We start from the raw sequence: 26,994 nt of genomic DNA, 5'->3' as shown, positions 1-26,994 counted from the left end.
CATAAAATGAAAACAGCCCAAATATACAGTGACAGGACAACAGATAAACAAAATGTATATTTATATGAGGGAATACCATGTAGTGGTGAGCAATGAATGAGCTACAGGATAGGCATCAACATATTCTAATCTCACAATGCTGAGTAAAAACATCATGTTGTAGAAGAATAAATACAGTAGGATTTATTATAATAAATACAGTCAGACAAGCCTCCTCTCTCCAACCTTTATACAAAGTTCAAGAACATGTAAATATAACTAGTCTTTAGTAACACATATATAGGTTGTAAAACTACAAAGAAAAGCAAGAGAAGGATGTGACAGACAGAGTCTATGGTGGCCCCCATGATCTCTACCCCGTGTTTACTCCTTTGTGTAATCACCTCCCCTTGAATGTCAGTGGGATCTGTGACTTGCTTCTAAACAACAGAATAAGAAACAATGATGGGATGTCACTCCTGTGGTTATTATATATAAGTCTCTGTCTTGCTAGTAGATTCATTCTGGAGAGTCTTTGTGCTTACTTGATGAAGGAAGTGGCCAAGTTGGGAAAGTTCACATCACAAGGAACTGCAGGCAGCCTCTAGGAACTGAGGGAAGGCTCCAGCCAACAGTCAAGCAGAAGCCAAGGCCCTCAGTCCTACAGGCGTAAGGAAATGAATTCCGCCAAAGCTAAGTGAGCTTGGAAGTGGATCCTTCCTCAGTCAAGCGATCAGCTGAGAATGCAGTGTGGCCGACACTTTGCAGCCTGTGAGACCTAAGCCATGCCTGAACTCCTAATTCACAGAAACTGTGAGATAAGCCCCATGTATTGTTTTAAGATGCTAGATGTCTAGTAATTACAAAACTAATACAAAGGATAAACAAAAAAGTCTGAGCAGGTGATTATCTTTGGGGAATGTATAAAACATTACACACTATTTTTAAAAAGTAGGTTGGAATTAGGTTTTATGGAACTCCAACTACTAAAGAGTAAAAATGGCTCCCACTGTAGAAACGTGGTGGTGGAGACATCTGACCTCCTCGTCTAATTTCACAAGGGGAAGGAGACAGAATCATAATCAACATCAACAGCCCAAGGCTGATCCCTATGAGGCAGAGGTCAGACATGCCTCCTCTCTCCAACCTTTTTACCAATTCTGATACCAACTGTCCCTCCCATGGCACTCTCTCTCTACTTCTCTGCTATCTACTCTCACTTCCTACTTTGAAAATTTGTTGCAATGGCCATGGAGAACTTACAGACAATACTCATGATTATGGAGTTTATGAGGGAAGTAACAGGTTACAATTCAGGATTAGAAATGACTCAGGATACAGTTCTTCGGTCAGGACAGCTTCTTCTCAACTGTTCCCACAGGCAGCATTCTCTCTGGCCCTCGGCCCAGCCTCTGCCATGGTCGGGAAGGTGTTACAAATCTCTTTGGGTCTGCCAATAAGTGCCTAGAGGCACCTTACTCTGCCAGTAAGCCCTGGCCCAAAGGCGCTCAACTCTCCAGCTCCATGGTTCAAAAAGCCTAGATATACCAACAAGTGCCTGGAGGCACCACACGGTACCAGGCAGCCTCCTGCCTGAAGGCTGTCAGCTTCTTCACTCCATTGGTTGGCACACCCACTATAACTGCCTTGCTCCATGGACTGGGAAGACCACTGAGCCGTCATCTTGTGCTGGTCTCCTGGTTCTGCTGTCACTGATTTTCCTGCTGCTGCTTCTTGCCATCTCTCGCTGTCTCCTGTATCCAGCAGAATTTCAGTGCAGGGATCCCAAGTCCAATGGATGTGCTCTGCTCCCATCTCTTCTTCTTGGTGGTGGTGAGGTCTGCCTCTCCGGCTCTGGGATGGCTCATTTCAAGGTTAGTGGGATGGCAAAACTGACCAATCCCCTCATTAGGGTTCCAAAATCTTATTTGCATGGTCTCATACACACAATGGTGCCATGCACCTTGTTTGCATTATTAGCAAGTTGCCTAATTCCCCTGGTAGGGACCAGTCCCTGGAGAAGGACATCATGCTTGGTAAAGTAGAGGGCCACCGAAAAAGATGAAGACCCCAAATAAGATGGGTTGACACGGTGGCTGTAACAATGGGCTCACATATAGCAATGACTGAGGATGGTCCTCATGCAGTGTTTCATTCTGTTATACACAGGGTTACTATGAGTGGGAACCAACTCAACAGCACCTAACAACAACAACCCAATCATTTGGTAGGAGTTATAAGACCACGGCGAGAAAGGCCATATAAAAGTAAACCACTGCCCCACATGCCACCCCCTGGTTTTCTAGCCACAGTTCTCTCATCTTTGGAGCATAACTTCCCCCTCTCAATCACTTTAGCAGTCCAAAATAGTCACTAACAATCTGTCCTTCAGGAAGGCAAAAGAGTCCCAAGGGTGAGGTGTCATGGATTGAACTGTGTCCCCAAAAAGTATGTGTACCTATTTGACTAGGCCACGATTCCCAGTATTGATGTGATTTTCCTATGTGTTGTAAATCCTATCTCTATGATGCTGATGAGATGGGATTAGTGGCAGTTATGTTAATGAGGCAGGACTCAATCTACAAGATGAGGCTGTGTATTAAGTCAATCTCTTTTGAGACATAAAAGAGAGAAGCAAGCAGAGACACATAGTGGACTTCGTACCACAAAGAAAGCAGCGCTGGGAGCAGAGTGTGTCCTTTGGACCCAGAGTTCCTGTACAGAGAAGCTCCCAGATCAAGGAAAATTGATGACAAGGACCTTCCACCAGAGCCAACAGAGAGAGAAAGCCTTCCCCTGGAGCTGGCACCCTGAATTCAGGCTTCTATCCTCCTACACTGTGAGAGAATATATTTCTCTTTATTAAAGCCATTCACTTGTAGTTTTTCTGCTATAGCAGCACTAGATGACTAATACAGAATTTGGTACCGAGAGAGTGGGGTGCTGCTCTAATAGATACCTAAAATGTGAAAGCAGTTTTGAAGCTGTGAATAGATAGAACCTGGAAGAGTTTCGAAGTGCCTAATAGTAAAAGCTTAGACTGCCTTGAAGAGACTGTTGGTAGAATTATGGACATCAAAGACAGCTCTGGTTAACTGTGAGAACTGTTAACACTGGAGATGGCGCAGATGTCGAGAAGCAGCAGCAGAAAAATGGCAGCGGCAGAATCAGGAGACTGGTGCAAGACAGTGCTAGAGCTCACCCACGGATGAGAGAGCTAAGTGCCTTCCAGGCAAAGTTTAAGCAGAGTAGGGTGCCTCCAGGAACTTATCGGTAGAGCTAAAGAACTTTGGAACACCTGTCCCAGCAGGACAGACTTGGGTGGCAAGGCCCAAGGGATCAAGAGGCCAAGGAACTAGGAAGCAGCTGAAGAGACAAGGAATACAGGAAGCAGAGCTGCCTCAGTCTCAAATGGTAAGACCATGACTCCCGGAGTCTCAAATGGTAGAGTCGCCACTCAGATGGACTAGGAATACGGGACCGCCTAAAGCCTAGGGAGCAAACTTGCCTTTCCAGGAGGCCTGGAAGGAGGAGCTAAAGCCCAGGGCCAAGGGATCTCTACTCAATTGGAAGAGTGTGGCCAATACCAGAGTCTGGAGAGCAGGGCTATTATTGTCTAAATGGCCTCAGAGAACGGAGGATTATTTTCAAGCCTTGAGGGCTAATATAATGTGTTCTGCTGACTTGCTTGGTGCCTGTTATCCCTTCTTTCCCTCCAATTTTGCCCATCTGTAATGGAAATGTCTAGCTTGTGCCTGTTCCACCACTGCACTTTGGAAGCAGATAACTTGTATTTTAGATTTCACAGATGAAGAAGAATTTTTGGATTTTGGACTTGGAGTTAGTTGCTTTAAGACTGTTGCCATGATACGATGTGGTGAATGTGTTTTCCATGTGGCACGGACACGATTTTAAGGGGAACAAAGGGTGGAATGTCATGGATTAAATTTTGTCCTCCCAAAATATCTGTCAGCTTGGCTAGGCCACAATTACTAGTACTGTGTGACTGTCTACCATTTTGTCATCTCATGTGATTTTTCTTTGTGTTGGAAATCCTACCTCTATGATGTTAATGAGATAGAAGTAGTGGCAGTTATGTTAATGAGGTAGGACTCAATCTATAAGATTAGGTTGTGCCTCTTTGGAGATATAAAAGAAAAAAGCAAACACAGAGACATCAGGACCTCATACCACCAAGAAATAAGAGCCAGGAGAACAGCCTGTCTTTTGGACCTGGGGTTTCTGTGCTGAGGGGCTCCTCAACCAGGGAAGATTGATGACCTCCCCCAGAGCCAAGAGAGAGAAAGCCTTCCCTTGAAGCTAAAAAAAAAAAAAAATCTAGTGCCATCGAGTCGTTTCCTAGCACCCTGAATTCAGACTTCTGGCTTCTCAACTGTGAGAGAATAAATTTCTCTTTGTTAAAGCCATCCACTTGTGGTATTTCTGTTACAGCAGCACTAGATGACTAAGACAGCAACAAAACAAAGGTCTCTTTCTTCCAACATATTCTAAAAATGCTGACCTACTGGGAAATATAAATCCAAGTCTATGAAGAAGAAAGCACTCTCCCTAAAATGGTGGTTGATAATGTGATCAAAGAATTTCTCCAAAATTCCTGATCGAAAGGAATGAATAAGAACATCAGTACCGAGGTGCCTGGAATATTTAGGGTAGCTGGCCTAGGAGCAGGCCTGACTCCATTTTGTTAGAAGCTCCTGCTTCTCTATTCCTCAGGATGTAACTTTGACTTCTTCCCATTCATACGCATATAGATTTGGGCCTCTGGCAGGATGGAACCAATAGACAATATGGCTATGCCTAAGCAAGCCAGGGCAAGGCTGGGCAAACTTAGGCAAGCCCAGGTAAGTCCAGGGAGGACCAACCAAACAGAATCTTGCTGGAAGGTTCCTGAGTCCACATTACAACAATCCCTGCAAAGCAGCCATACCTTGCATTCCTTGGTCTTCACTCTGTGTGGGCTAACACCTCCCCATTCAAATGTTTCTTACGCTTTCAATAAATCACTTTGTTTCACTTTAACTGAGTCTGAGAGTTTTACTCAGGACAAGCTCCACAAGAGCAAAGGGACTAGGCACAGAAGATAAATTAGGGTGCTCACAGATTTTGTAATGCCCAATAAATCAGTGTTTCAATAAATAACAATTTCTTACTCATCTGGACAGTTTAGAGAGTAAAGAAAAAAAAAATAATAATTAACAGATACTTGACCCTTCCTGATAAACAATAAAACTATCAATTATGTCTGATTTAGGAGACAATATTGGAGCCATTATTCCCTGTCCTTGAGCATACAGAATGTGACCCAGCTGGAGCTGGACTGACAAGGACATACCAACTGGGTCTTGAGACATAAAGACAACAGCTAGGATAATCTTGAAAAACATCTTTTAGGGAACCTTTCACATGAACTAATCAAGCAGCACAAAAGACTTTCAACTTTTTCTATTAGCATTTAGCAAACAGAAAGTTTGTGGGACCAACGAAGACCCTCCTGACTGTTGTTATTCAAACCTGTACCAACGGTTATTAGGAAAGATGATTCAAAACGTAGAATCACATTGTTTTGGCAGTTTTTAGCCAATCGGCAAAAGCTTTCAATGATTTTACCCATTTGTGATATTATCATGTAGATGATTCTGTAATGTTCCTCAAACTCTGGCAGACATTAGCTCTGGCAGCATGCTTGTCCATTTCCCACCTTTACTTCTTTGAATATATGCAGAATAAAATTTTTCTTTTGCTTTACTAAATTGTGATGTTTTTATCCTAGATGTCCTATGGTCTTGAATTCAAGCCAAGATGTTATGATTATCATAAATGGGTTTTTATATATGCAATTACAGCACTTTAAGCTTCCCACAAACTATGCTCCTATGCACACCATTCACAGTGCTCCTTCTTGCTAAATCAGAACATGCCATAAACCCAGCAAGGACTGCTTAAACACCACTCAGCATGTAACCTCCGAACCTTAGTTAAACTGCTAAAACTGGTAAACATTCAAGGCGTGGAAAAGCTGATGGCAGAAACTTCCTTCAACTGCCAGCCCCCTCTCTATCACTTGTACCCAAGCCCAGTCGCCTCCCTGGTTTACCTGCAGAGGCCTGGCCTCTTACCCCGAAGCAGTTTCAGGCATGGAGAGGAGCACGTGCTTTCTGCTTGCGATGCTGCACACTGCCGTCTGACAAATGCCTGACTGGCTTCTTCTTGCTGATCCAGACTGGCTCCCTAGACCTCCAGCATTGTCATCACCTATGACCTTCATTATTTAATTACTATGCATATACCTTGCTTATTTCCAAAATTGTTCTGAGATAGCTCTTGCCTACAATCTCTATTTCTGCCTTTAACTCAGGGTTTTTTAGATGCTGGCTGTTCACCTGGTTACAGACCCTCCTGACCTGGTATCTGGGACCTGCCTGCCCTGGAATTGCTGCCTATCACCTGCTCAATGCTCCACGCCTTTGGCCTGAGGTCCCCAGTTACTGGATCTCCATCATGACGATCTGACACTGCCCTGGCTCTACAGAAGTAGGCTCTGACCAGCTCCTTCCTCGCGCACACCACAGGTGATTTCTTGCCTTGAAGAGAAAAGCCTGGTAATTAAGTACAAAAAAACACCCAGTAAGACCTGAAAATGTGGGTCATATACTAGCTTGGTTTCCTAAATGCTACTAACTGATACATTTGCTAACAAATGTTACCAAAGCAACAGAAGAGCAGATATATATAGATTCACTCAAGTGTGCCTTTCTAGAGACAAAATAAATCTACCAATAAGGTAATCCCCAATCCCAAGCAATCTGAAAAGATATCAGACCCTTGAAACAATATACTAATATTTTGCTTTCAATTCTTACCCGCTGCAAAAACTCAACAGGACTGTATTTGGGCCCCAAGACAAAAATTTTCTTTCCTCTTCGAGCCACACCACTGAATACTCGAGCAAAGGCAACAAAAGACCCTTGGTTATTTTCTTCCTGGGGCATAGGTTTAGGGGTCATGCTCTCCACCTGTTCCTCATCACCTGCTGGAAACAAAGGGATAATGAGTGCCAAGAATGAGCCTCTTAATCCAGAAACTGCCTGGAAACACAGAGGGAAGACTAAATATGATATATTTGGCCCAGTTTCAGGAAAGAAACACCAAGAATAAGAGAAAACTGATAAAAACTACAATAAAAGCTAACAGCTCAAAAGCTAAAAGTTGAGTCTCCCAAGGTAAGCACAATGTCAACCACTTCACACCAAAGCCTATTCAGGACAACTATACCTCTTGGCTCTTCTCCTTTCAGATTTGTTTCAGGGGCGCTCCCATCCTGGGTGGGCTCCAAGGGTGCCTGCCCTTGTGCTGCTGCCAGCTTCTCCGCATGCCTCTGTCTCGCACGCTCACGCCTCTGTGCAATTTCTTCTTGAGTGAGGGGTCTACAGGGTGTCACAAATATGTTAATATCTGGCAATATCAAGCATCTCTGTCTGTTCAAGCAGGGAACAAGTAGTGAGATGACTGGATAGATGAAGGTGAGCCCCAGCTCCTTTACAGACAGAGGGTTTCTCCAAGTTCCCTTTCCTCATCCTAGCTGTAGCAACAGGAGAGAGGATCTAGCAGGCTCTCTATGAGAAAGCTCTGTGTCCCCAGCTATTCCTACTCTTATGAGCTAACATGCAAGACAACCCTATGTCCCCCAGTGGAGCTATGCACAACAGCATGGAACCTTTCTTACATACTCATATTCCTTGTGGATGAGTCAGAGAACAGGAGGAGGGAAGGAAGTGAGTAAAAGATACCAGGGCTCTGAATACCGCTGCTGAGAAACAAGCATAAGGCCTCAATAAGGAATTGAGGTTTTCCCCTCAAGTACAAAAATATATCTTCATAGAGAACTAGGGTCCAGGAGTAAGGGTTCAAGGTCAGGCTAAGAACTGGCATTTCAGTGGGCAAAAGGTCAAATTGAGATTATCAACCATGGCGTTAAGACCCAAGAAGAACCACCATGGAAAAGGAAGTGTGTGGGTGTGTGTCTGTTTGCTGGAGGTTGAGGGGGCAGTGTGTAAGTGTATGTGTGTTTGTTGGAGGTTGGGGTAGCTGTGTGTGTGTGTGTGTGTGTGTGTGTGTGCGTGTGCGCGTATATATGTATGTATGCTGGAGGCTGGGTGGCAGTATGTGTATACATGTGTTTGCTGGATGTTGGGGGAACTGTGTGTATGTGTGTGTGTGCTGGAGGTTGGGGCAGTGTGTACGTGTGTATGTATGTTTGTTGAACGTTAGGGGGCAGCATGTGAATGTGTGTATGTGTGCTGGAGGTTGGGGGGCAGTATGTGTATACGTTGTTTGCTGGACATTGGGGGAGCTGTGTGTGTGTATGTGTGTGCTGGAGGTTGGGGGCAGTGTGTATGTGTGTTTGTTAAAGGTTAGGGGGCAGCATGTGAGTGTGTGTATGTGTGCTGGAGGTTGGGGGGCAGTATGTGTATATGTGTATTTGCTGGAGGTCGGGGGAGCTGTGAGTGTGTGTGTGTGCTGGAGGTTGGGGGCAACGTGTATGTGTGTTTGCTGAAGGTTGGGAGGCCACATGTGAGTATATGTGTGCTGGAAGTTGGGGAGCACTACATGTGTGTGTATGTGTGCTGGAGGTTGGGGGAGGATAACTAAGGTATTCTTCCAGAACAGTTACCTTCATGTCTGTTAGGCCACAGAGAAGGCACTGGAGCTTTCACACCAAAAGCGTAGCACTAAGTTGAATAAAAATGAACATTCTGTTTGGGTTTGGGAGGTAGAAACCAGACAAACTAATCCCCAGAATTTGGCTGCCTTCCCACGTGTGGGTCCTCATGAAACCCCAACTGCATCCTCAACCCCAACACAAGTACAAGACCAACCCTGCCCTAACATAGAGCCTGAGGACCTTCAGCCCCATACTCTAGGACTGAGCATCAACATAACCAGGCTACTGCTCTGGGCCCAACTTTATGCTCCAGCTCTGGAAGCTGGGCTACTTTGCTCGGTCCTAAAACTTATGCCTTTGTACCTGCTGTCCCTTACCTTTGAAATTATGATTCCGCTTTCATCCTCAATCTCTGACTTGGGACCTGGCTGGTAACCTCATCTCCCACCTTGCCTTGTCCCTTTCCCCTCCTCTCTCCTTACGCACTGGAAACCATGCACACGGTCATTCTGAATGTCCATTGCTCGGCCACATTTGAAGTGGCCACATACTCTTGGAGCTCCCGGTGCCAAGTGCCGCCAAACCTCTTCCTTTTCACTTCACATGGCTACCCAGGAAGGTGAACACCTAAATCCCTGACTGCTCGCTGCTACACTTTTCAGACATCTGTCTGCAAGACAAGACTTCTCAGCAGGACTGGACACTAGTTTTGGCTCCCTTAGCACCTGCTCCTCAAAAATGGATGAGTTCAGTTCTACGAGTCAGTCCCTTCTAGTCAGACCTAACCACTGTAGATAACAGGGCTTTGCCATAAGTTACAAAAATATGAGAGACCGGTCCTTGAGAATGGATTGGTCAAGTGTCACTAGGCAATCAAAGCTGCTGGCACTGAAGGGATTAACTACCCCTGCAAGAGACAAGCTCCTCTTTATTGAAAGCTCTAAACGTTAGAAGGCCTTTTAAATACTAGATGAAACTGCTTCCTCGCAATTTCTAGCCATGGCCATAGTTCTGACCTCTGGAGCAATACGCAACAAATCCACTTTCCTCCCTTTCTCTTCAATCATCTGTGCCCGTGCCCTTACCCTTCCCTTCTCCTCCCCAGCCTAAACATTCCAGCTGGTCCTTCATCTGACCCTTAGATGACTTCCCTCGTTTCTAGACTTTTGCTAAAAACTCTTTTAAGACTATCTGGAAAGTGTGAATTAAAACATAAATTTTATGATCATTAACTGTTATTATTATTTTACTATGACTGCTATTAGAGCAGGGAGGATAAAACATCTATCACCTGAGGATAAAACATCTATCACCTGGCCAGCATCTGCAGAGGAACGGTTTCTCCCAATGAGTGTATCACTGTGATGCAGACACTGTTACTCGCTTACATTACAGCACATACTTACCACAACAGTGAAATGAAGTAGACATTACTGTCCTTATTTTACAGATGAAAAACTGAGGCTTATAGAATTTAAATAACTTGGCCCAAAGTCACACAGATAATAAATGGAGGAGATTTAATTCAAATTCACATCTATCTGACTCAACTCTATGCTCAGTTATCACCAGGCTTATGTCTCCCATTCAGAAGGAATTAGAGATGATAAACTCACCTCCTTCAATAAATGTGATTTCATTTTAGCTTTGGTTAGAAAAGCGGTATATTCGTTCACCTCACGTATTAAATGCCCTTTCTGTGAAAGTTCACGACAGATGATCTGGGATAAATTAGCCTTATGCACGTTCACATTAAACATGCAGAGGCTTGCTGTCCTTCTCTGTATTTATTCACCTATCGAGTTAACAGCTACCATGTACCAAGTATTGTTGTAGGCACTGGGGGTGGTGGGGGAAGCAGGGAGGGGAACAAAATAGACAAAGAGAAATCAGCAAGGACTCACATGAAGAACTCGCTGTGTATCCAGTATTTGTTGAGAACACAGAATACAGAAGGATTTATTGGAAGAAAATAGGGCTCTACTGGTAAGGGAACAGCTGTGGGTAGGGAATTATTTAGGCTACAGCTGAACTAACAATGCTTCTTGAAGGGGCAGCAGTTACAGATACTAGAGATGAAGGAGACCAGAAGTGAGAATGTTGACTGGGCATCCAAGTGCAGGCTGGGGAGGTGAAGCTGGAGGGAAAAGGAAAAGAGGCACGAACACTAAGCCATCCAGTCTAAGGATTCCTTCATGCTCTGGACTCTGTGAGGTTGGTCAAGGCGCAGACTGGGAGAGTGTCAGAGAAAGGGTTGGAGGGAACTGTCTGCAGTTGGTACCACTAGCTTAAGATGACGGGAAGCAGGAGCCCAAGTAGAAAAGTGGTATCTGTTTTAAAAAGCATCTTGTTACAAGGAGCTGATTCTCAAGAAGGAAGCAAAAGCAACAAATAGACTCAGGGATTCAGGGTGTGAGGAACTCCCTAGAAACTCCAAATAGAATGATGTTACTTAACAGAAACTTATTACCAGGTGAGAATTCAGTAAAAATTTCTGAAAGATAAAGTTGAGAACAACAAAAGCTGTTATTTAAAAAAACAAGCAGCATGGGTGGCTGCCAGCTAGGAGGTTAAAAAGCCATATAGGATGACTGAGGCCAGGGGAATCAGCTAGAAAGTTGCTGCAATAATTTCTACAAGAGATCATCGAGATCTAAATTAATGGGAAGGAGGCGGATACATGTGAACAACACAGACGGTGCAGAATAAATAGACTCGACTCCCCAAGACTCTGGAAACTTGAGAAGTAATCCAAGCCCCACAGCACCCTCTCACATACGCATGATGCACACAGAGAGACGCAGAGATACACACTCATCAGTCTCCTCTGGAGTAGACAGATAATGCAGGCTCGGGTCAGAACCTGCCTGACACACTTCCACTACTAGTACACGAATTACTATTCTACTATTACTGTTCCCCTTCAAATTTATATGGGTGCAAATCTATAGTCCTAGGGCGAATTCAGCAGCTTTCTCCTATACAGATATCACATAAGGATACTGTACTACTCAAATGGTATGTTACCCTGGGGTTACTCAAGATGAATTCTGAGTCAAGGAGAAAAAGCATTATCTGTGCCCTTCCACCTACACCCCCACTGCACACCCAAACTATGCCATTTCCTTGGCCAAGCCCAACTTCCCCTTTAGCCTTACCTTGGCTTGTTCTGAGGCAAAGCCTTAGCATCAACTGCAAACATTTTGGAAACAAAGATAATAACTGGAGCAGTGTCTTCACTTCCACATTTCATAAAAGCTAAACAAACAGGAAGCAAAAATGTCACTATTTTTTTCGCCTTGATATTAAGAAGTCGGTTTTTTTTTTCTGGAAAACAGTTAAGATGTTTAGAACATGGCATCATCTAAATACAAAAACAGTCCACAATCTCTTATTAACATGAAAAAACAAAATCCCTCCATCTAGGTAAGTGTAAGGCTGCTGGGAAGGCAGGAAGAGCAGACTGATAGCAAGCAAAGTTGGCAGAAATCAAGAAAGAAAACCGTACACGGGGTGGGGCTCGAGGACTCCTCCATCGGAGCTGATGCTAGGGAATCGGCCTAACTGCCCACTATAAAAAAACCAGAACTAAACCTGTTGCTGGCAATTCCAACTCATAGCAACCCTATAGGAGAGAAAAGAACTGCCCTTGGGTTTGGTTTTTGGTTATAGGGTTTTCAAGGAGCAGCTGGTGGATTTGAACTGCCGACCTTTTGGTCAGCAGCCTTAGTTCTTAATCACTGTGCTACCAGGGCTCCTATCACCCACTATACGCCCTTAAATTCTCCCCTTATCCCTCAGAGGTAGAAATGAAGGAAGTTACCAAGGGTGAACAGTCAGCAAAGTGGTTTGTTAGTAAATAAAAGTCAACAGTTTTTCCAGCCTCACACAAAAACAAGTTAGAAAGTAAAATGGGCAGAAATCTTTTATTCATGATAGTAACAAAACCCCTCAGAAATAAAGATTCAACACCATAAATATGTCAATTCTCCCTCAATCTGCAAATTTTAGTACAATTTCGTATCAACATTGTGACATTTCTTTTCCTTAACTAGTACCATATAGGAGTCCTGGTGGTGCAGTGGTTAAGAGCTGGGCTGCTAACCAAAAGGTTGGCAGTTCAAATCCACTAGCCACTCCTTGGAAACCCTATGGGCAGTTATACTCTGTTCTATAGGGTCACTATAAGTCAGAATCGATTCGACGGCAAAGGGTTTGAGTCTTTTTTGGTTTAATACCATATACTACATTGGAGTTATAAAACCATCGTTAGCAATTTTTTTTTTTAAATCACCCCACAGCAAAATAATTTCTAGATGAATTAAAGAATTCAGTATTAAAATTCAAACAAATTCTAAAAAACTACAGAAAGTAAGGGTTAAACATATACCAGAAGTCTTGCCAGGAACACCTCTGAAAGCTTCTTAGGAACAGAGTATAAAACGCCCTGACTTACATTTTAAAGAACCACCTGGCTGCAGTTTGGGGCCCTGGTGGTGCACTGGTTAAAAGATTGGTTGCTAACCAAAAGGTCGACAGTTTGAATCCAACAGCCACTCCTTAGAAACCCTCTGGGCAACTCTACTCTGTCCTGTAGGGTCGCTATGAGTCAGAATCGACTGAACAGCAACGGGCTTCTTTTTTTGTTTGGCTGCAGTGTTGAGGAAACACTAAAGAACAGAACCAGGGAAACCAGTCAGAAACCTATACTAATAATCCAGGTGAGAGAGGATGGTTGCTTGGCCTTAGAAAGCAGAAATAGAAAGGTTGAGAAGTAGTTGAATTTTGGATATATTTCAAAGGCAGAACAGGGTTCGCTGATAGGCTGGATGTGGGGTATGAGAGAAAGGTAAGAGTCAAAGATAACTACAAGGTTTTTGGCCTGAGCTAATGAAAAGGATGGAGGTACGTGTTACTGAGATTGGAATGATTAGGGGGAACAGCTTTGTGGATAAGAAGCCCAATCTGGGATATGTTAAGTTTCAGATGCTTACTAAACAGCCAGGTAGAGATAGAGCATGCAGCTGGATCTGAGCCTGGGGTTAGGGAGCAAACCTGGGCTGGAGATACCCATTTGGGAATTACAAGTATACAGCTGTTACTTAAAAGTTGTGAAACTGGATGAGATCCCCAAGAGAGTGACTGCAGACAGAAAAGAGATGAGGCCCAAAGACAGCATTACTTGGGACACCCCAGAGTTAAAAAGTCAGGGAGATGGAGAGCAACCAGCAAAAGAGACTGAGAACACCCAGCCTGTGAAGAAAAAAAGCTGGGAGAAAAGCAGAAGAACCTGGGAGCCAGGACGTCAAGCAAAGGGAGTGTTTCAAGAAGGAAGGAGCTGTGTTAAGTGTTTGTGACACATCAAGTCAGTGAGGACTGGGAGCTGGCCATTAGATTCGACAAAGTCAGGGTCAATGGTGACCGTGAAAACAGCAGTGGGGTGGTTTTGGGGTGAGGGATCCAAATTTAATAGAATGGGAGTAAAAGAGCTGGAACCAGCAGGTACATAGAGATAATTTCCCAAGCTTTTGAACCTGGAACAGGGGGAGTGTATGTACAGGGGGGAGTGTGTGTACTGGGCTTCTATGAGCAGCACGGCCCCCGGAACCACTTTCCACAGTCCCTAGGGCCACAGCCATGGTCATGGGGCAGCAGCTCAGGGAACACATTCCTGGCTGTTTATAAGAATGGAATATAGCACAATTATGAAATGAGATCAGGGCAGGCAACAGGCACCTCTGGGGTTTCTGGCCTAATCCACCGGCTGTAGCAAAACGGAAAACACTGAACAAAGTTGACAAAGTGGCCATTTATGAAATCGTTCATTTGTGGAACTGGCTATTTGACAAACGGGCCATTCAGCAAACTGGCATTCAGCATATTGGCCTGGCACACCTTGGAACTACAACAGTCAATAACATGGCACTTGCCAACATGTTCACCTTTACCTCACCTGCTTTCAGTGCCTGGGTTTCGGGTGGAAGAGAATCAAACGTTTGCGATCCTGTGCACATCAGTTTCTCCACTCTCTCAGCTGTAATATCAAGGGGACTAGGAAGTTTCTGACATACCATAGCTGAAGTATGCTGTTAAGGACTCAAAACTCCAAGCTAGTGCCCTCCGCAGAGGCGAGGATTCACTGGATACACGAAATACTAAGTAACAACGTATGTCTACACAGAAAATGCCTGGGCTGTAAAACTACATTATTTTCTGTACCATGCCTCAAAATATTCATACAACCTCAGGAAGTTCACAGACTCTCTAAAACCCAGAAAAGATCCTCAAGATAAGTACTCTAACACTGACTGCCCATGGAGTAAGTGAGGACCATAGAGCATAAGAGGTTGGCTGCCTGTGACAACGAAGTTCAAAAAATGTTTCATATGGTTTTAGTCTATAAAAACACAATAATCATCAGCCACTAGCTATGACACAAGAAGGTCCCCTACCACAGTCAGTGTCCCTGTGGGATATGTGTCCATCATGGCTCTGGGCTGAGTACCCCTGCTGGTCCACTCCCAGGACACTGTACCTCCAGCCCTAATGCACGGGTATGCCGCGTACACACAGATAAATAAAGACAATTGAAATCCATCTACAAAATTACTTTAGTCAAGGTAAGGCACTTCAAATCAAGTCTTTTTGGGATCACTAACATGATAGGAAATATTAATAAGCTAAAGAAAATATGGTACTAAAATAAAACAGTGATCCAACACAAACATTTACATTATCTGCTTACATACAGGTCTTAGGCCAAAAGTTGTCTTTTTACAAGATTAGTAAACAAAAGTAAAAAGAAATAGTTTTTTAAAAAACATTCATTAGTATTAGTCTGAATACTGATTAGTATTAGCATATGAATTTTTAAAGTATTAAATACAATTTCATGGCAGAATATTAAATAACCACAGAAGACTTACTTTGACTTGGAATGCATTACTTCTAAAGGATTTCCTGGTTCCAAAAACACGCATGACTTGTTTTATCAAAACTATGATTTCATTAAAAACCAGTGAAATAAAGGATACCAAGAACTGCCTGGGATATGGGCAGCCACTGACTGCAAACGGCACTGATCTGGACTTTGGGATCCGAATGACGCGCCTCCCGGGCTCCAATTTTTAATCCTAAAGAAGTCACTATTTTATCAATTTTTTCTTTGTCCCTGTGGTAAACACACAAGATTGGAGTTAAAAAAAAAAGTCACATACGAAGAGACAGGAGAGAGCAGTAGTGAAAAGGAACTCAACATTATTTGACTCATCTTTATTCCAAAAGTATTACTTTTTCTATAAAAAGTTAAAAATGATTGCAAGGGGCTGCTGCCATAGCAGGGGACACTTGACTCTTACATTCCTCTACTTTCAAATGAACCTTTCTTTACAACTTCTCATGAAGCACCATTCCACAATCTCTCTAAACAAACTCTGTCAACCAGTTAAGCAGTTTTACAAACAAATGCCAAAAAGTCATCATGCCCCCTCTGGAATAACTCAAAAACTAAATGTCCCAAAGCAAAGTTTCTTTTCCACTTGCACCAGGTGAGTTATTTCCCCAGCTCCCCATCTATCATTCTGGATATCAAGTACCTCTTCTACTACCACTTTTTTTTCTTTTTAAACTGGGTTTATGAAAACAAAGGCCAATGTTTCTTTCCATTTCTTTTCTATCTTCACCTCAGCACACTCTAAAATATTGCTGTTCTGTCCCTCCTCTGTCACCCTTTACTCAGGTTAAACATACTCCTTTAAATTTTGTTGCCAACCGTATAATCAACTCATCTATAAAGGCTCTGTTCATTTTCTCAGTCTGTCTCAGCTTTCTGAAGTGTGAGTCATCAAATTGGAAAGTGAGGCAAATGACACTACCCAAAGATACCCAAAGACAAACAATTTTATAACAGTCTTACTTTTTCAAGACAGCATCATACAAACTCCATATATTTTCCAGGATCAACTGTACAAATAAAGGTTTCTTTCCTTTGGCCTGTACAAAAAAATATTGAATAGATATCTTATATATTCATTCTTGACAGGTTTTATTATCAATGTCTCATTTTTACTTGATAATATTTATGTAACAGCAAAGTAAAGGAGTTACAAGAATGCTCTAAACAGTCAACAATCCACAGTCGATAATAACCCACTGTTCCCTTCCTCTGAGGATCAAGGACTTTGCAAATGATAAGACCATTTGGGGGACATATCACTGCAGCTGCCCTACCATGCCATCAAAGGAACACCCAAGCTCAGAGCTAAAGCACGTGTGGACCCTTCCTGTGGATCTCACTCTAAAGTATATTAAGAGAAAACCAAAAACCAAACCCACTGCCGTCGATTAAGAGGAAATACAAAACGTCCTTCAGCATACGAAAAAATGTTCAATTTCAAGAAAAGGTAAATTTATGCACAAAGATGGTTATTACTGCTTTACTTACAATATCAATACATTTGGGGAAAAAAAAAACTCTGTCCAATCTTATGAAAATGATTACATAAACGATGATGCACTCAAAAAATAGTAATAATACAGGTTTATCATATGACAGAAACTGTTCTAAAGACTTTATATAGATCATTTCATGTAAACATCATAACCACTCTACAAGGTAAATACTATTTTTCCATTTTACAGATGAGAAAACCAAAACAAAGGTCACAGAGCTAGCAAGTGGTCCAGCTGAGACTCAAACATAGAGTCAGACTCTCAAGCCACGGTCTCGCCTACTTGACTATACGGGCTCCTTTTTAAATATGCTGTTTATAAAAAGCTTTTAAGAGCAAGAGAAGATGTTCACAATGTGACATTAAGCAAAAAGGCAGGCTAGGATATTATATAAACAATATAATCTTAACTGCGGGATGTATATATCTATGCAAAAAGAATGGAAAAAAAATTAAAACCATAACATTAGCAGAGGTGATGTCTGATTTTCTCTTTCCTGCTGCTTTGTACTGTGTGGGTACTTCCTAAAAAGAAAATGTCTTTCAATGAGAATAAACTTTTAAAATTATAAATTTTACATTTAAAAGAAAGTTTAAAGAGAAGCATCCGTTGAGGCTATGTGATTCTAGCTGCAGAGATTCTCTCTCCCTCCCTCTCCCACCAACACTGCAGGGGCACTGCACAGCAGGCAGTGAGATAAGGCCTATGCTGAGGCCAGGAACGCAGCGTGGACCAAGCAGTGATGTCTAGAAGACCTGTCTCTTTATAATGAAGTGGACAAATAAAGGTACAACGCAAACTATGTCTCCCCACATGTACAGGACTTGAAATTTTTGTCCTCCAAAAAAAAGGAGCAAACGTGCAAAAAGGGACACTCAGTAAATGTCATCCTTTGCTCCTTGTATTTAAAAGGGCTAAGAAATCTATTTAAGCAAGATTTGTGAGCCTTAACCAAATATGCATAGTAAGTCAGTCACGAACTGGTCTGCATAAACCAAAGTGGAATTACATCTATTAAAGGTGTTACAGAATAGGTCGCCACAGGGCGAGAATGTGACCCACAATCAAAAGGGACATGAGCCACATTACCTGATCGACCTTCATAATCTTCTTAGCCTTCATATTTATATAATAATCACCCCACAAGGTTTTCAAAAGAACTTCCTTTTTGATGCCAATTTTTTCACTGTAGATTTTGGCAAAGTGCTCAATTCTGAAAGAAAACCAAGCATTCACATTATTAATAACAATAATGTAATGATATAATGAATTCAGCTAAAATTTGAACATTTCTGGGCCAGGTACTCTACATGTATTACTAAACATGACCACTGCAACTATCCTACAAGGTAGATACTAATTATTTCCCCCATTGTACAGAAAAGGAAAATGAAACAGAGAGCTAACAGACACATAATTAATGAGACAGGGATTCAAAACCAAGCAGTCTGGCTCCAGAGCCCATGTACTTGTCCAATATACACTCTCTCCACTAATAAAATCAGAATGCACACTATAGCTCCCTGTCAATTTTACATGTGTAAAACAAAGTAAGAGGAACAAAAGCCAGGAACTGCAGGCTCCAGCTGCCTGTCACAACTATACCAACAATAAAAACCTCGTTTTGGCCCTTCACTGCTATTAAGTGCCTGTTGCTCACAAAGGAAACAAACTCCAGAGCCAGAACCTGCCCCAAAAGGCTTTTTAGCTTTTTTGGGAAACGTACCCACACTTACTTAATGCTCATTAGCCCGCAGAGAACCCAGTTAGTACCAGGGTTGACTACTACAAAGCCCAGCCACAGCAGAGCAATCACATGACAAACTCGGGTGAGGGAAATCGCTTCTCCAGGGCATCGACTACAACTGAGTTAAGGCCAACTGGCGGATATTCTCCTAACACCCTGGAAGGCTGATGGGAACAATGAGAAGCTGGAAGAGTGGGGTCAATAATTATGGTGAGAACGAGAGACTTGAGGAGCATCAGGCAGTCAGTATCTTAGAAGCAAAAGCAGATTTTTTAGAAACTACTGAAGATAAATATCACTCAATGTCTTCTCTTGCTGAAGGCCAAGGTAACAAAAAATACCCAATTAGAAGCAAAAATCCAAATTACACACATACAGGCTGCTGACATCCTGTAGCTGCCCTCAAGGGTCCATTACTTTCTAAGTAATCTGCTACTGTAATCTTGATTCTGCCCTTGAACCAACAGTTATTTATTTACTAGAGATTTTTTGGCTTTTTTTAATTTTCCAAAATTTTAGATTACATCTATTAAACATATAGGGGCCCTGCTGGTGCAGTGGTTAAGAGCCATGGTGTGCTAAGGCTGCAAAGCAAAAAGGTTGGCAGTTCAGATCCACCAGCCGCTCCTTGGAAACCCTACAGAGCAGTTCTACTCTGTCCTACAGGGTTACTGTGAGTCACAATCAGCTCAACGGCAATGGATTTGGTTTGGTTATGAAACACATATTATTAATTTATAATTTTATTTTGCCTGTTTGAAGGAGGAAACCTTTCTTTTCTCCACAAAATCTTACTTCAGTCCATAGGCCTGAAGACTTCTGCAGCTTTCCCAGCACAGGCGTGTGAAAGGAGCACTCCTGGTCTCTCCCGTAAGTGAGGAGAAGGTGAATGGCTGTTATCTACCGGGTAGAGTTCTGTTGCTTCAAAAAGGAAACAGGCTCTGTGTTGCTGTCCGCTCCAAGGATCAGTAAGAGCCAGGCCTCCTCCTTGGCTTCTTGTGGTTAAGTACACCGAGAGTGGGGCACAGAGCCTTCTTTCCAAGCACAACTCAGGAGACCATTATCTCTGTGGCTTTCTATTTTGCCAACACCCAATTTTGCCAGGCAGGCAGCAATCTTCCACGCACACAGCCAGTTAAGCAGCCTCGATGCGTGATTTGCACATCCAATCCAGGACCCATAGCTAGGTCCTAGGGTTTACATTTGCAAGGACACAAGAGGAGGCAGCCATTGTGGCCTGAGGTTCCAACCACATTCTCCAACCCAACGTGACCAGGAAGCCCTATTCTTTGGGAGTGATGCCCTTTGGGGTCTCAATGAGTAAAGGCAAACTTCAATTTCCATGTTGGCAACTTGAATAGACAGTTAAAACTAGAGATGATGAGTGAGTAACTGGCACATTAAACTGTGAATATTTTCCCATTTTTCAAACTTGACTTTTTTTTTTTTTGCCTAATAAACAGGACCAATTTTTGTACATCCTTTACTGGCACTTAAAAGAAAATAAATTCTGACTTTATTTATACCACTATTCACATGGTTTGTGCGTCTGTCTACCTGACTGGTTAACCGTCTGACGGTGATAATAAAATCTCCCACAAATTATATGTTGTTGATTTCTACTTACAGTTCTATTTTTGTCTCATGCCCTTTGTTGCTGTGATGATGGAGACATAGTTTATCTCTTCACTACTGAAATCTGTCAATTGTCAATATAAAATGATCCTTATGCCATAACTTGTTTGTTGTAAACTCTTCTTTATCATTAACACTGCCAAACCTACTTTCTTTTTGTTCACAACTGATAGACAAATTTGAGTCAAGTTTTGGTGTTTAGCCTCTGTCCAATATGCTTTATGTTCACCATTTTTATGCAAACATCTGGAATTTATTTTTTAATTGAATTTCCTTCTTTTAAAATACTTTGCCTCCTTAATGGGGGATTTCATAAGTTTATTATCACACTGTTTTGATTGGTTAGACTTCTAGAATACCTTCTGTTCAGGTTTCCAGAGTTAAAAAAAAAAAATGTTGGTTTGTGCTATCTAGGCTTGATTATATTTTATCTCTTACACTGATGTGTCAGATAAATATTCTCTTTTTAATTCTAAAAGTGGTAAACTTAAAGATTTTCATAAACACTCTAAAGCTTTTACGAAAATCACAAATTATAAAAAAGTTAGCCCGTTTGTTTAGCCCACCATCCTCGAATCCTTTTCTAGTCTACCACGTAGTTACACACACATATATGCACATAAATCTTTCAAAATCTTGAATTTTATTCAGATCATTCTTTTTTATGCTATAGTTATCACAAAATTGGCTTACTGACATCAATATTTCCCCATTATTGTTTAGTACTTTTATTCATTTCTCTGTCATTGGTGGTTATCACATTCATTGACAGTTCCGAATACAACTTCGCCATTACTGAATTGTTTTAATTTATTTCCTTTTACTCTGAAGAATAACTTCAAGCAAGAGCCTTAGAACAGGCCTGTGGAGCATGTTTTCCAGGACTTTACTGACCTATCTTTTGCTTGTCCTCCTCAATGACAACTAAGCCAAATATGAAATTTCTGGGTCACATACCTTTTTGCCCTCCAAGCTACCCAATGGATTAATGTTAATCGAAGGATTCTAAAACAGTGGTATACAGAGTCAAATAGAACTATTATGAAGGGCTTTTCATTGCCTCTTCCTTTTGGTCCCTATGCTTGAAGGCTGGGTCCTCAGTTCTATCTACCTAAAGCAAGAACTTTGATTCTTGCTGGCACTTACCCCAGTCAATGTGCTTTTGATTTGCAGAGCAGATTCTCCTAGATTAACACCTACTAACGAAACTGATTTAGGCAGTGGACCTAGGTTCAGTCACTTAGTCACACTTCTAAATTCTGCCCCACTCTATGAGAGTTTATAGAACCATCTTGCAGATTCTGAAAGGTGCTCATTTCTCACCTTTTGTGACACACGCAGCTGCAACTTTCCCCATCCAGTGACAGTTTAGAGGGAAGCTGAAAGGAATAGTACCCTCAGTGCTGTCTTTTCCATCACCCAATTTCCCATAAACCCACATGTCAATTTGCTAAGAAAAGGTAATAGCAGATCTCTAAATATGACCTTGCCTAACACCGGAGAATACTTACTTATTGACTGATAGTCTCCACAGTGTCAAAAGTGTGAGGGGTACAAAAATTACACTTACTCTATCCACTCAAGTATCTCCCTATTTCTGTTTCCACAACAAGCTTCTCCTAACTTGTGAGATTTAGACTACAATTAGTATAAAAAAAAACAAAAAAAAATTAGTATAGAACATTATTTATGAAAATCATTACAAGTAAAGGACAAGCTCTCCACCTGGTGGCTCACTAGCAGAATGATCACAAATTAGGAAATCAACAGGTCAGATAGGAGCCCTGGTGGCGAAGGGGAGCCCTGGTGGTGCAATGGTTAAGAGCTCAGTTTCTAACCAAAAGGTCTGCAGTTCGAATCCACCAGGTGCTCCTAGGAAGCCCTATGAAGCAGTTCTACCTATAGGGTCGCTATGAGTCTCAATCGACTCAAGGGCAACGGGTTTTTGCTGGCACGGTGGTTAAAGCATTCGGTTGCTAACCAAAAGATCCGTGGTTAGAACCTACCAGCCGCTGCTCAGAAGAAAGATGTGGCAGTTTGCTTCCATAAAGGTTTACAGCCTTGAAACCATACGGGGCAGTTCTACTCTTCCTATAGGGTAGCTATGAGTTGGAATCAACTCAACAGCAGTGGGCTTGGGTTTTTGTTTTTTGGTTTTGGATCCTGTTATATGACTAAATGAATCACTGTTATAATGATGAAAAGACAAGCTACAGAATGGGAAAAAAAATATACGTATCTTGCTTAGTCTGTGTGTGTATGTGTATCTCAAAATTCAACAGTGAAAAAAAATCCAACAGAAAATGAGCAAAAGACATGGAGAGACACCTCACCCAAAAGTATACACAGATGGCAAATAAGCACATGAAAAAAATGCTCAACATCATTAGCTGTAGGGGAAATATAAATTAAAAGCACAATGAGATATCAAGACAAAACTACAAGAATGGTGAAAATAAAAAACAGTGACATCACCAAACGTCAGCGAGGATGCAGAGGAACTGGATCAATGATACATCGGTGGCATGAACATGAAATGACACAGCAATTCTGGAAAACGGTGCAGTGGTGCCTTTAAAAACTAAACATGCAAATACTGTATAAACCGGTAATTGCACTCCTGGACATTTATCCCAGAGAAAAGAAAACTCACGTTCACAAAAAAAAAAACGTACACGCATGTTTCCAGCAGCTTTACTTGTAAGAGCCAAAAACTAGAGCCGATACAAATGTCCTTCAACAAGTGAGCGGTTGAACAAACTGTGGCATATCCACATTATGGAATACTTGTTGTTTTTAGATGTTGCCAGGTCAGTTCTGACTCACAGCGACCCTATGTATAACAGACTGAAATGCTGCCTGGTCCTGCACCATCCTCAAAATCGTTGCTATGTTTGGGCCCACCGTTCCAGCCCCTATGTTAATCCATCTCATTGAGGACCTTCCTCTTTCTCACTGATCTTCTACTTTACCAAGCCCGATGTCCTTCTCCAGGGCCTGTCCCTCCTGATAATATGACCAAAGTATGTGAGACAAAGCCTCACCATCCTCGCTTCTAAGAAGCATTCTGGCTGTACTTCTTCCAGGACAGATTTGTTTGTGCTTGTCATGGATTGAATTGTGTTCCCCCCAAAAATGTGTCAACTTGGCTAGGCCATGATTCCCAGTATTTTGCAGTTTTCCTCCATCTTGTGATTGCAATTTTATGTTAAGAGGATTAGGGTGGGATTGTAACACCACACTTACTCAGGTCACTTCCCTGATCCAATGTGGAGGGAGCTTCCCTGGAGTGTGGCCTGTATCGAGAGACACAAGAGAAGCAAGCAGAGTGTTGAGGACCTCATACCACCAAGAAAGCAGTGCTGGGAGCAGAGCGTGTCCTTTGGACCTGAAGTTCCTGTGCTGAGATGCTCCCAGACCAAGGGAAGACTGATGACAAGGACCTTCCTCCAGAGCCGACAGAGAGAGAGAAAGACTTCCTCTGGAGCTGATGCCCTGAATTTGGACTTTTAGCCTACTTTACTGTAAGGAAATAAGTTTCTCTTTGTTAAAGCCATCCACTTGTGGTATTTCTGTTATAGCAGCACTAGATGACTAAGACAGTGCTTCTGACAGGCCATGGTATATTCAAGATTCTTTGTCAACACCATAATTCAAATACATCAATTCTTCTTTGGTCTTCCCCATTCATTGCCCAGCTTTCACATGCACATGAGGCGAATGAAAATACCTTGGCTTGGGTCACTTGTATTTTAGTCCTCAAAGTGACATCTTTGCTTTTTAACACTTTAAAAAGGCCTGATGCAATACACGTTTGATTTCTTGACTGCTGCTTCCATGGGCGTTGATTGTGGATCCAAGTAAAATGAAATCCTTGACAACTTTGATCTTTTTTCCATTTATTATGATGTTGCTTATTGGTCCAGTTATGAGGATTTCTGTTTTCTTTAAGTTGTAATCCATGCTGAAGGCTGTAGTATTTAATCTTCACCAGTAAGTGTTTCAAATCCTCTTTGTTTTTAGTAAGCAAGGTTGTGTCACCTGCATATCACTGGTTATTAATGAGTCTTCCTCCAATCCTGAAGTCGTGTTCTTCTTCATATAGTTCAGCTTCTCGGATTATTTGCTCAGCAAAAAGGATTGAATAAGTATTGTGAAATGATATAACCCTGACCCACACCCTTCCTGATTTTAAACCATGCAGTGTCCCCTTATTCTATTCGAACAACTACCTCTTGGTCTATGTACAGGTTCCTCATGAGCACAATTAAGTCTTCTGGAATTCCCATTCTTCAAAATGTTATCCATAATTTCTTATGATCCACACAGTCAAATGCCTTCGCATAGTCAATGAAACACAGGTAAACACCTTTCTGTATTCTCTGCTTTCAGCCACGAACCATTTGACATCACCAATGATATCCCTCGTTCCACGTCCTCTTTTGAACCTGGCTTGGCTTTCTGGCAGCTCCCTGTCGATGTACCGCCACAACCGTTTTTGAATTATTGTCAGCAAAATTTTAGTTACATGTGAGCTTAATGATACTGTTTGATAATTTCTGCATTCTGCTGGATCACCTTTCTTTGAAACGGGCAAATATGGATCTCTGCCAGATGGTTGGCTAGGAATCTGTCTTCCAAATCTCTTGGCACAGACGAGTGAGCACTTCCAGTGCTGCATCCATTTGTTGAAACGTATCAGTTGGTATTCTATCAATTCCTGTAGCCTTGTTTTTTGCCAATGCCTTCAGTGCAGCTTGGACTTCTTCTTCCTTCAGTACCATCAGTTCTTGATCATATGCTACCTCCTGAAATGGCTGAACATCAACCAATTCTTTTTACTATAGTGACTCTGTGTATTCCTTCCATCTTCTTTTGATGCTTCTTATATCGGTCACTGTTTTGCCCATAGAATCCTTCAATACTACTCAACAATAAAAAGGAACAAACTATTGATACATGCAACTATTTGGATGAATCTCCAGAGAATTATGCTGAGTGAAAAAAGCCAATCCTAAAAGGTTACACACTGTATGATTCTATTTATAGAACATTCTAAAAATGACAAAATTATGGAGAACGGATTAGTGGTTACCAGGTACCAAGGGTTGGGAGGTGTGGAATAGGTGTGAGTATAAAAGAGCAGCAGGAGAAATCCTTGTTGTGATGGAAATGTTTTGTCCCTACCGTATCCGTGTCAGTATCTTGGTTGTGATACTGCACTACAGTTTCGCAGGATGTAACCATGGGGTGGCGGGGGACTAGATAAATGGGAACTCTCTGTATCGTCTCTTACAACTGCCTGTGAATCTATAATTACTTAAAAATAAAAAGTTTAATTTAAAAAGTCAATGTTATATAAAATCCAAAGATTTAATGAGACCGAAACAGACTTACCCGAAGCCCCAGCCATCTATTGCACTTGTAAACACCACGTTTCCCTGATCTGGAGAGAAGTAAAGGTGGGAATCGTCTGTGTCCTCCAGGCCAGCGCTCCAGTCATACACTTGCTCTCCTTGTTCAGAACTGGGATTCACCTGGGATTCAGTCTCTCTCTCTGCTCTTTCTTCTAGGACTTTAGAAGTAAAAAGAGCTCCTGTGAGTGCATTAATCTAGGAGAGATGGTGAAATGGCAGAGCGTCACTCCGATGCTTAGCACCCCATGGTAGGAGACACACCGTCTAACCCTTGTTAGGGCTAGAATCATCAGTGGCAGTTTGGGCCCATATTAAGCACACATGAATGGAAATGACATTTATAATCAATGATTAACTTACAACTACATGTTATCAACTCATTCTTTCTAAACCCAGTAAAACTAAATTATGGGCTTTTGAAAGGTCGCTTTTTGATTATTATTATTATTACTTTAATGCAAACACTAATATGTCAAATCTTTACCTTGCTTTTCAGTACCAGGCCCTGGTGTCACTAGAACTCTTGGTATCCAACCCCTATAAAGTTTGTAACCTTAGTCACCTCCCGCTCTCATTTCTCACATCAGCTGTTTGAAATTGTTGCCTCTCTCTTCAGGCCTTCTTCTCATCCTCTAACCCCAACTACTTTTCACTCCCAAGTAAATAATCTCACTGCTTACTTCAGAGATATAAAGGAAACTTTTACATAGAAATCCTGTCAGTAAGCCCATATTCCAATCTATCCTGTGGTCACTGCATGGATTCTGACTCATAGCCACCCTACGGGACAGAGTAGAACTTCCCATAGATTTCTAAGGCTGTAATTTTTACAGAAGCAGACTGCCACATCTTTCTCCTGTGCAACAGCTGTGGGGTTCCGACTGCTGACCTTTGGGTTAGCAGTTGAGCACTCGACCACTGTGCCACCAGGGCTCCTTATCCCAATCTATAAGCCTGTTCACATCTGTAAATACTGCTGTCCTTCCCCTCCCACCTCACAGGGAAGGAGCATTTCATCTGTGCCCATTCCTACCTGGCTCTATAGGAAACTTGTTTCTACTAATCTTTCTCTTTCACTGCTC

At 42.1% G+C, this 26,994-nt stretch overlaps 1 protein-coding gene across 3 annotated transcripts in view; it reads right to left on the bottom strand.

Annotated features, from left to right (window-relative positions):
* The window catches only part of EFL1 (elongation factor like GTPase 1), a 153,158-nt gene that overhangs the window by 103,040 nt on the left and 23,124 nt on the right, over nt 1-26,994 (bottom strand). For 2 of the 3 annotated variants that reach the window (XR_010317385.1, XM_064267197.1), the window contains exons 7-14: nt 25,893-26,107; nt 18,203-18,326; nt 16,578-16,654; nt 15,697-15,833; nt 14,616-14,738; nt 11,821-11,920; nt 7,273-7,424; nt 6,861-7,030 (exon numbers count right to left, since the gene is read on the bottom strand). Coding sequence is in view for 2 of the 3 variants with exons in the window: in XM_064267197.1 (XP_064123267.1) it covers nt 6,861-7,030; nt 7,273-7,424; nt 11,821-11,920; nt 14,616-14,738; nt 15,697-15,833; nt 16,578-16,654; nt 18,203-18,326; nt 25,893-26,107 (1,098 nt within the window). In the remaining variant the exon portion in view is untranslated. The remainder of the gene's footprint in view (nt 1-6,860; nt 7,031-7,272; nt 7,425-11,820; nt 11,921-14,615; nt 14,739-15,696; nt 15,834-16,577; nt 16,655-18,202; nt 18,327-25,892; nt 26,108-26,994) is intronic. The other variant, XM_064267198.1, reaches the window with a different exon arrangement.

Source organism: Loxodonta africana, chromosome 13 (assembly GCF_030014295.1).
Source record: "Loxodonta africana isolate mLoxAfr1 chromosome 13, mLoxAfr1.hap2, whole genome shotgun sequence".
In the NCBI taxonomy this organism is placed as follows: Eukaryota; Metazoa; Chordata; class Mammalia; order Proboscidea; family Elephantidae; genus Loxodonta; species Loxodonta africana.
The sequence above is the reverse complement of the archived record's forward strand: the minus strand, read 5'-3'. Positions and strand labels throughout refer to the sequence as shown.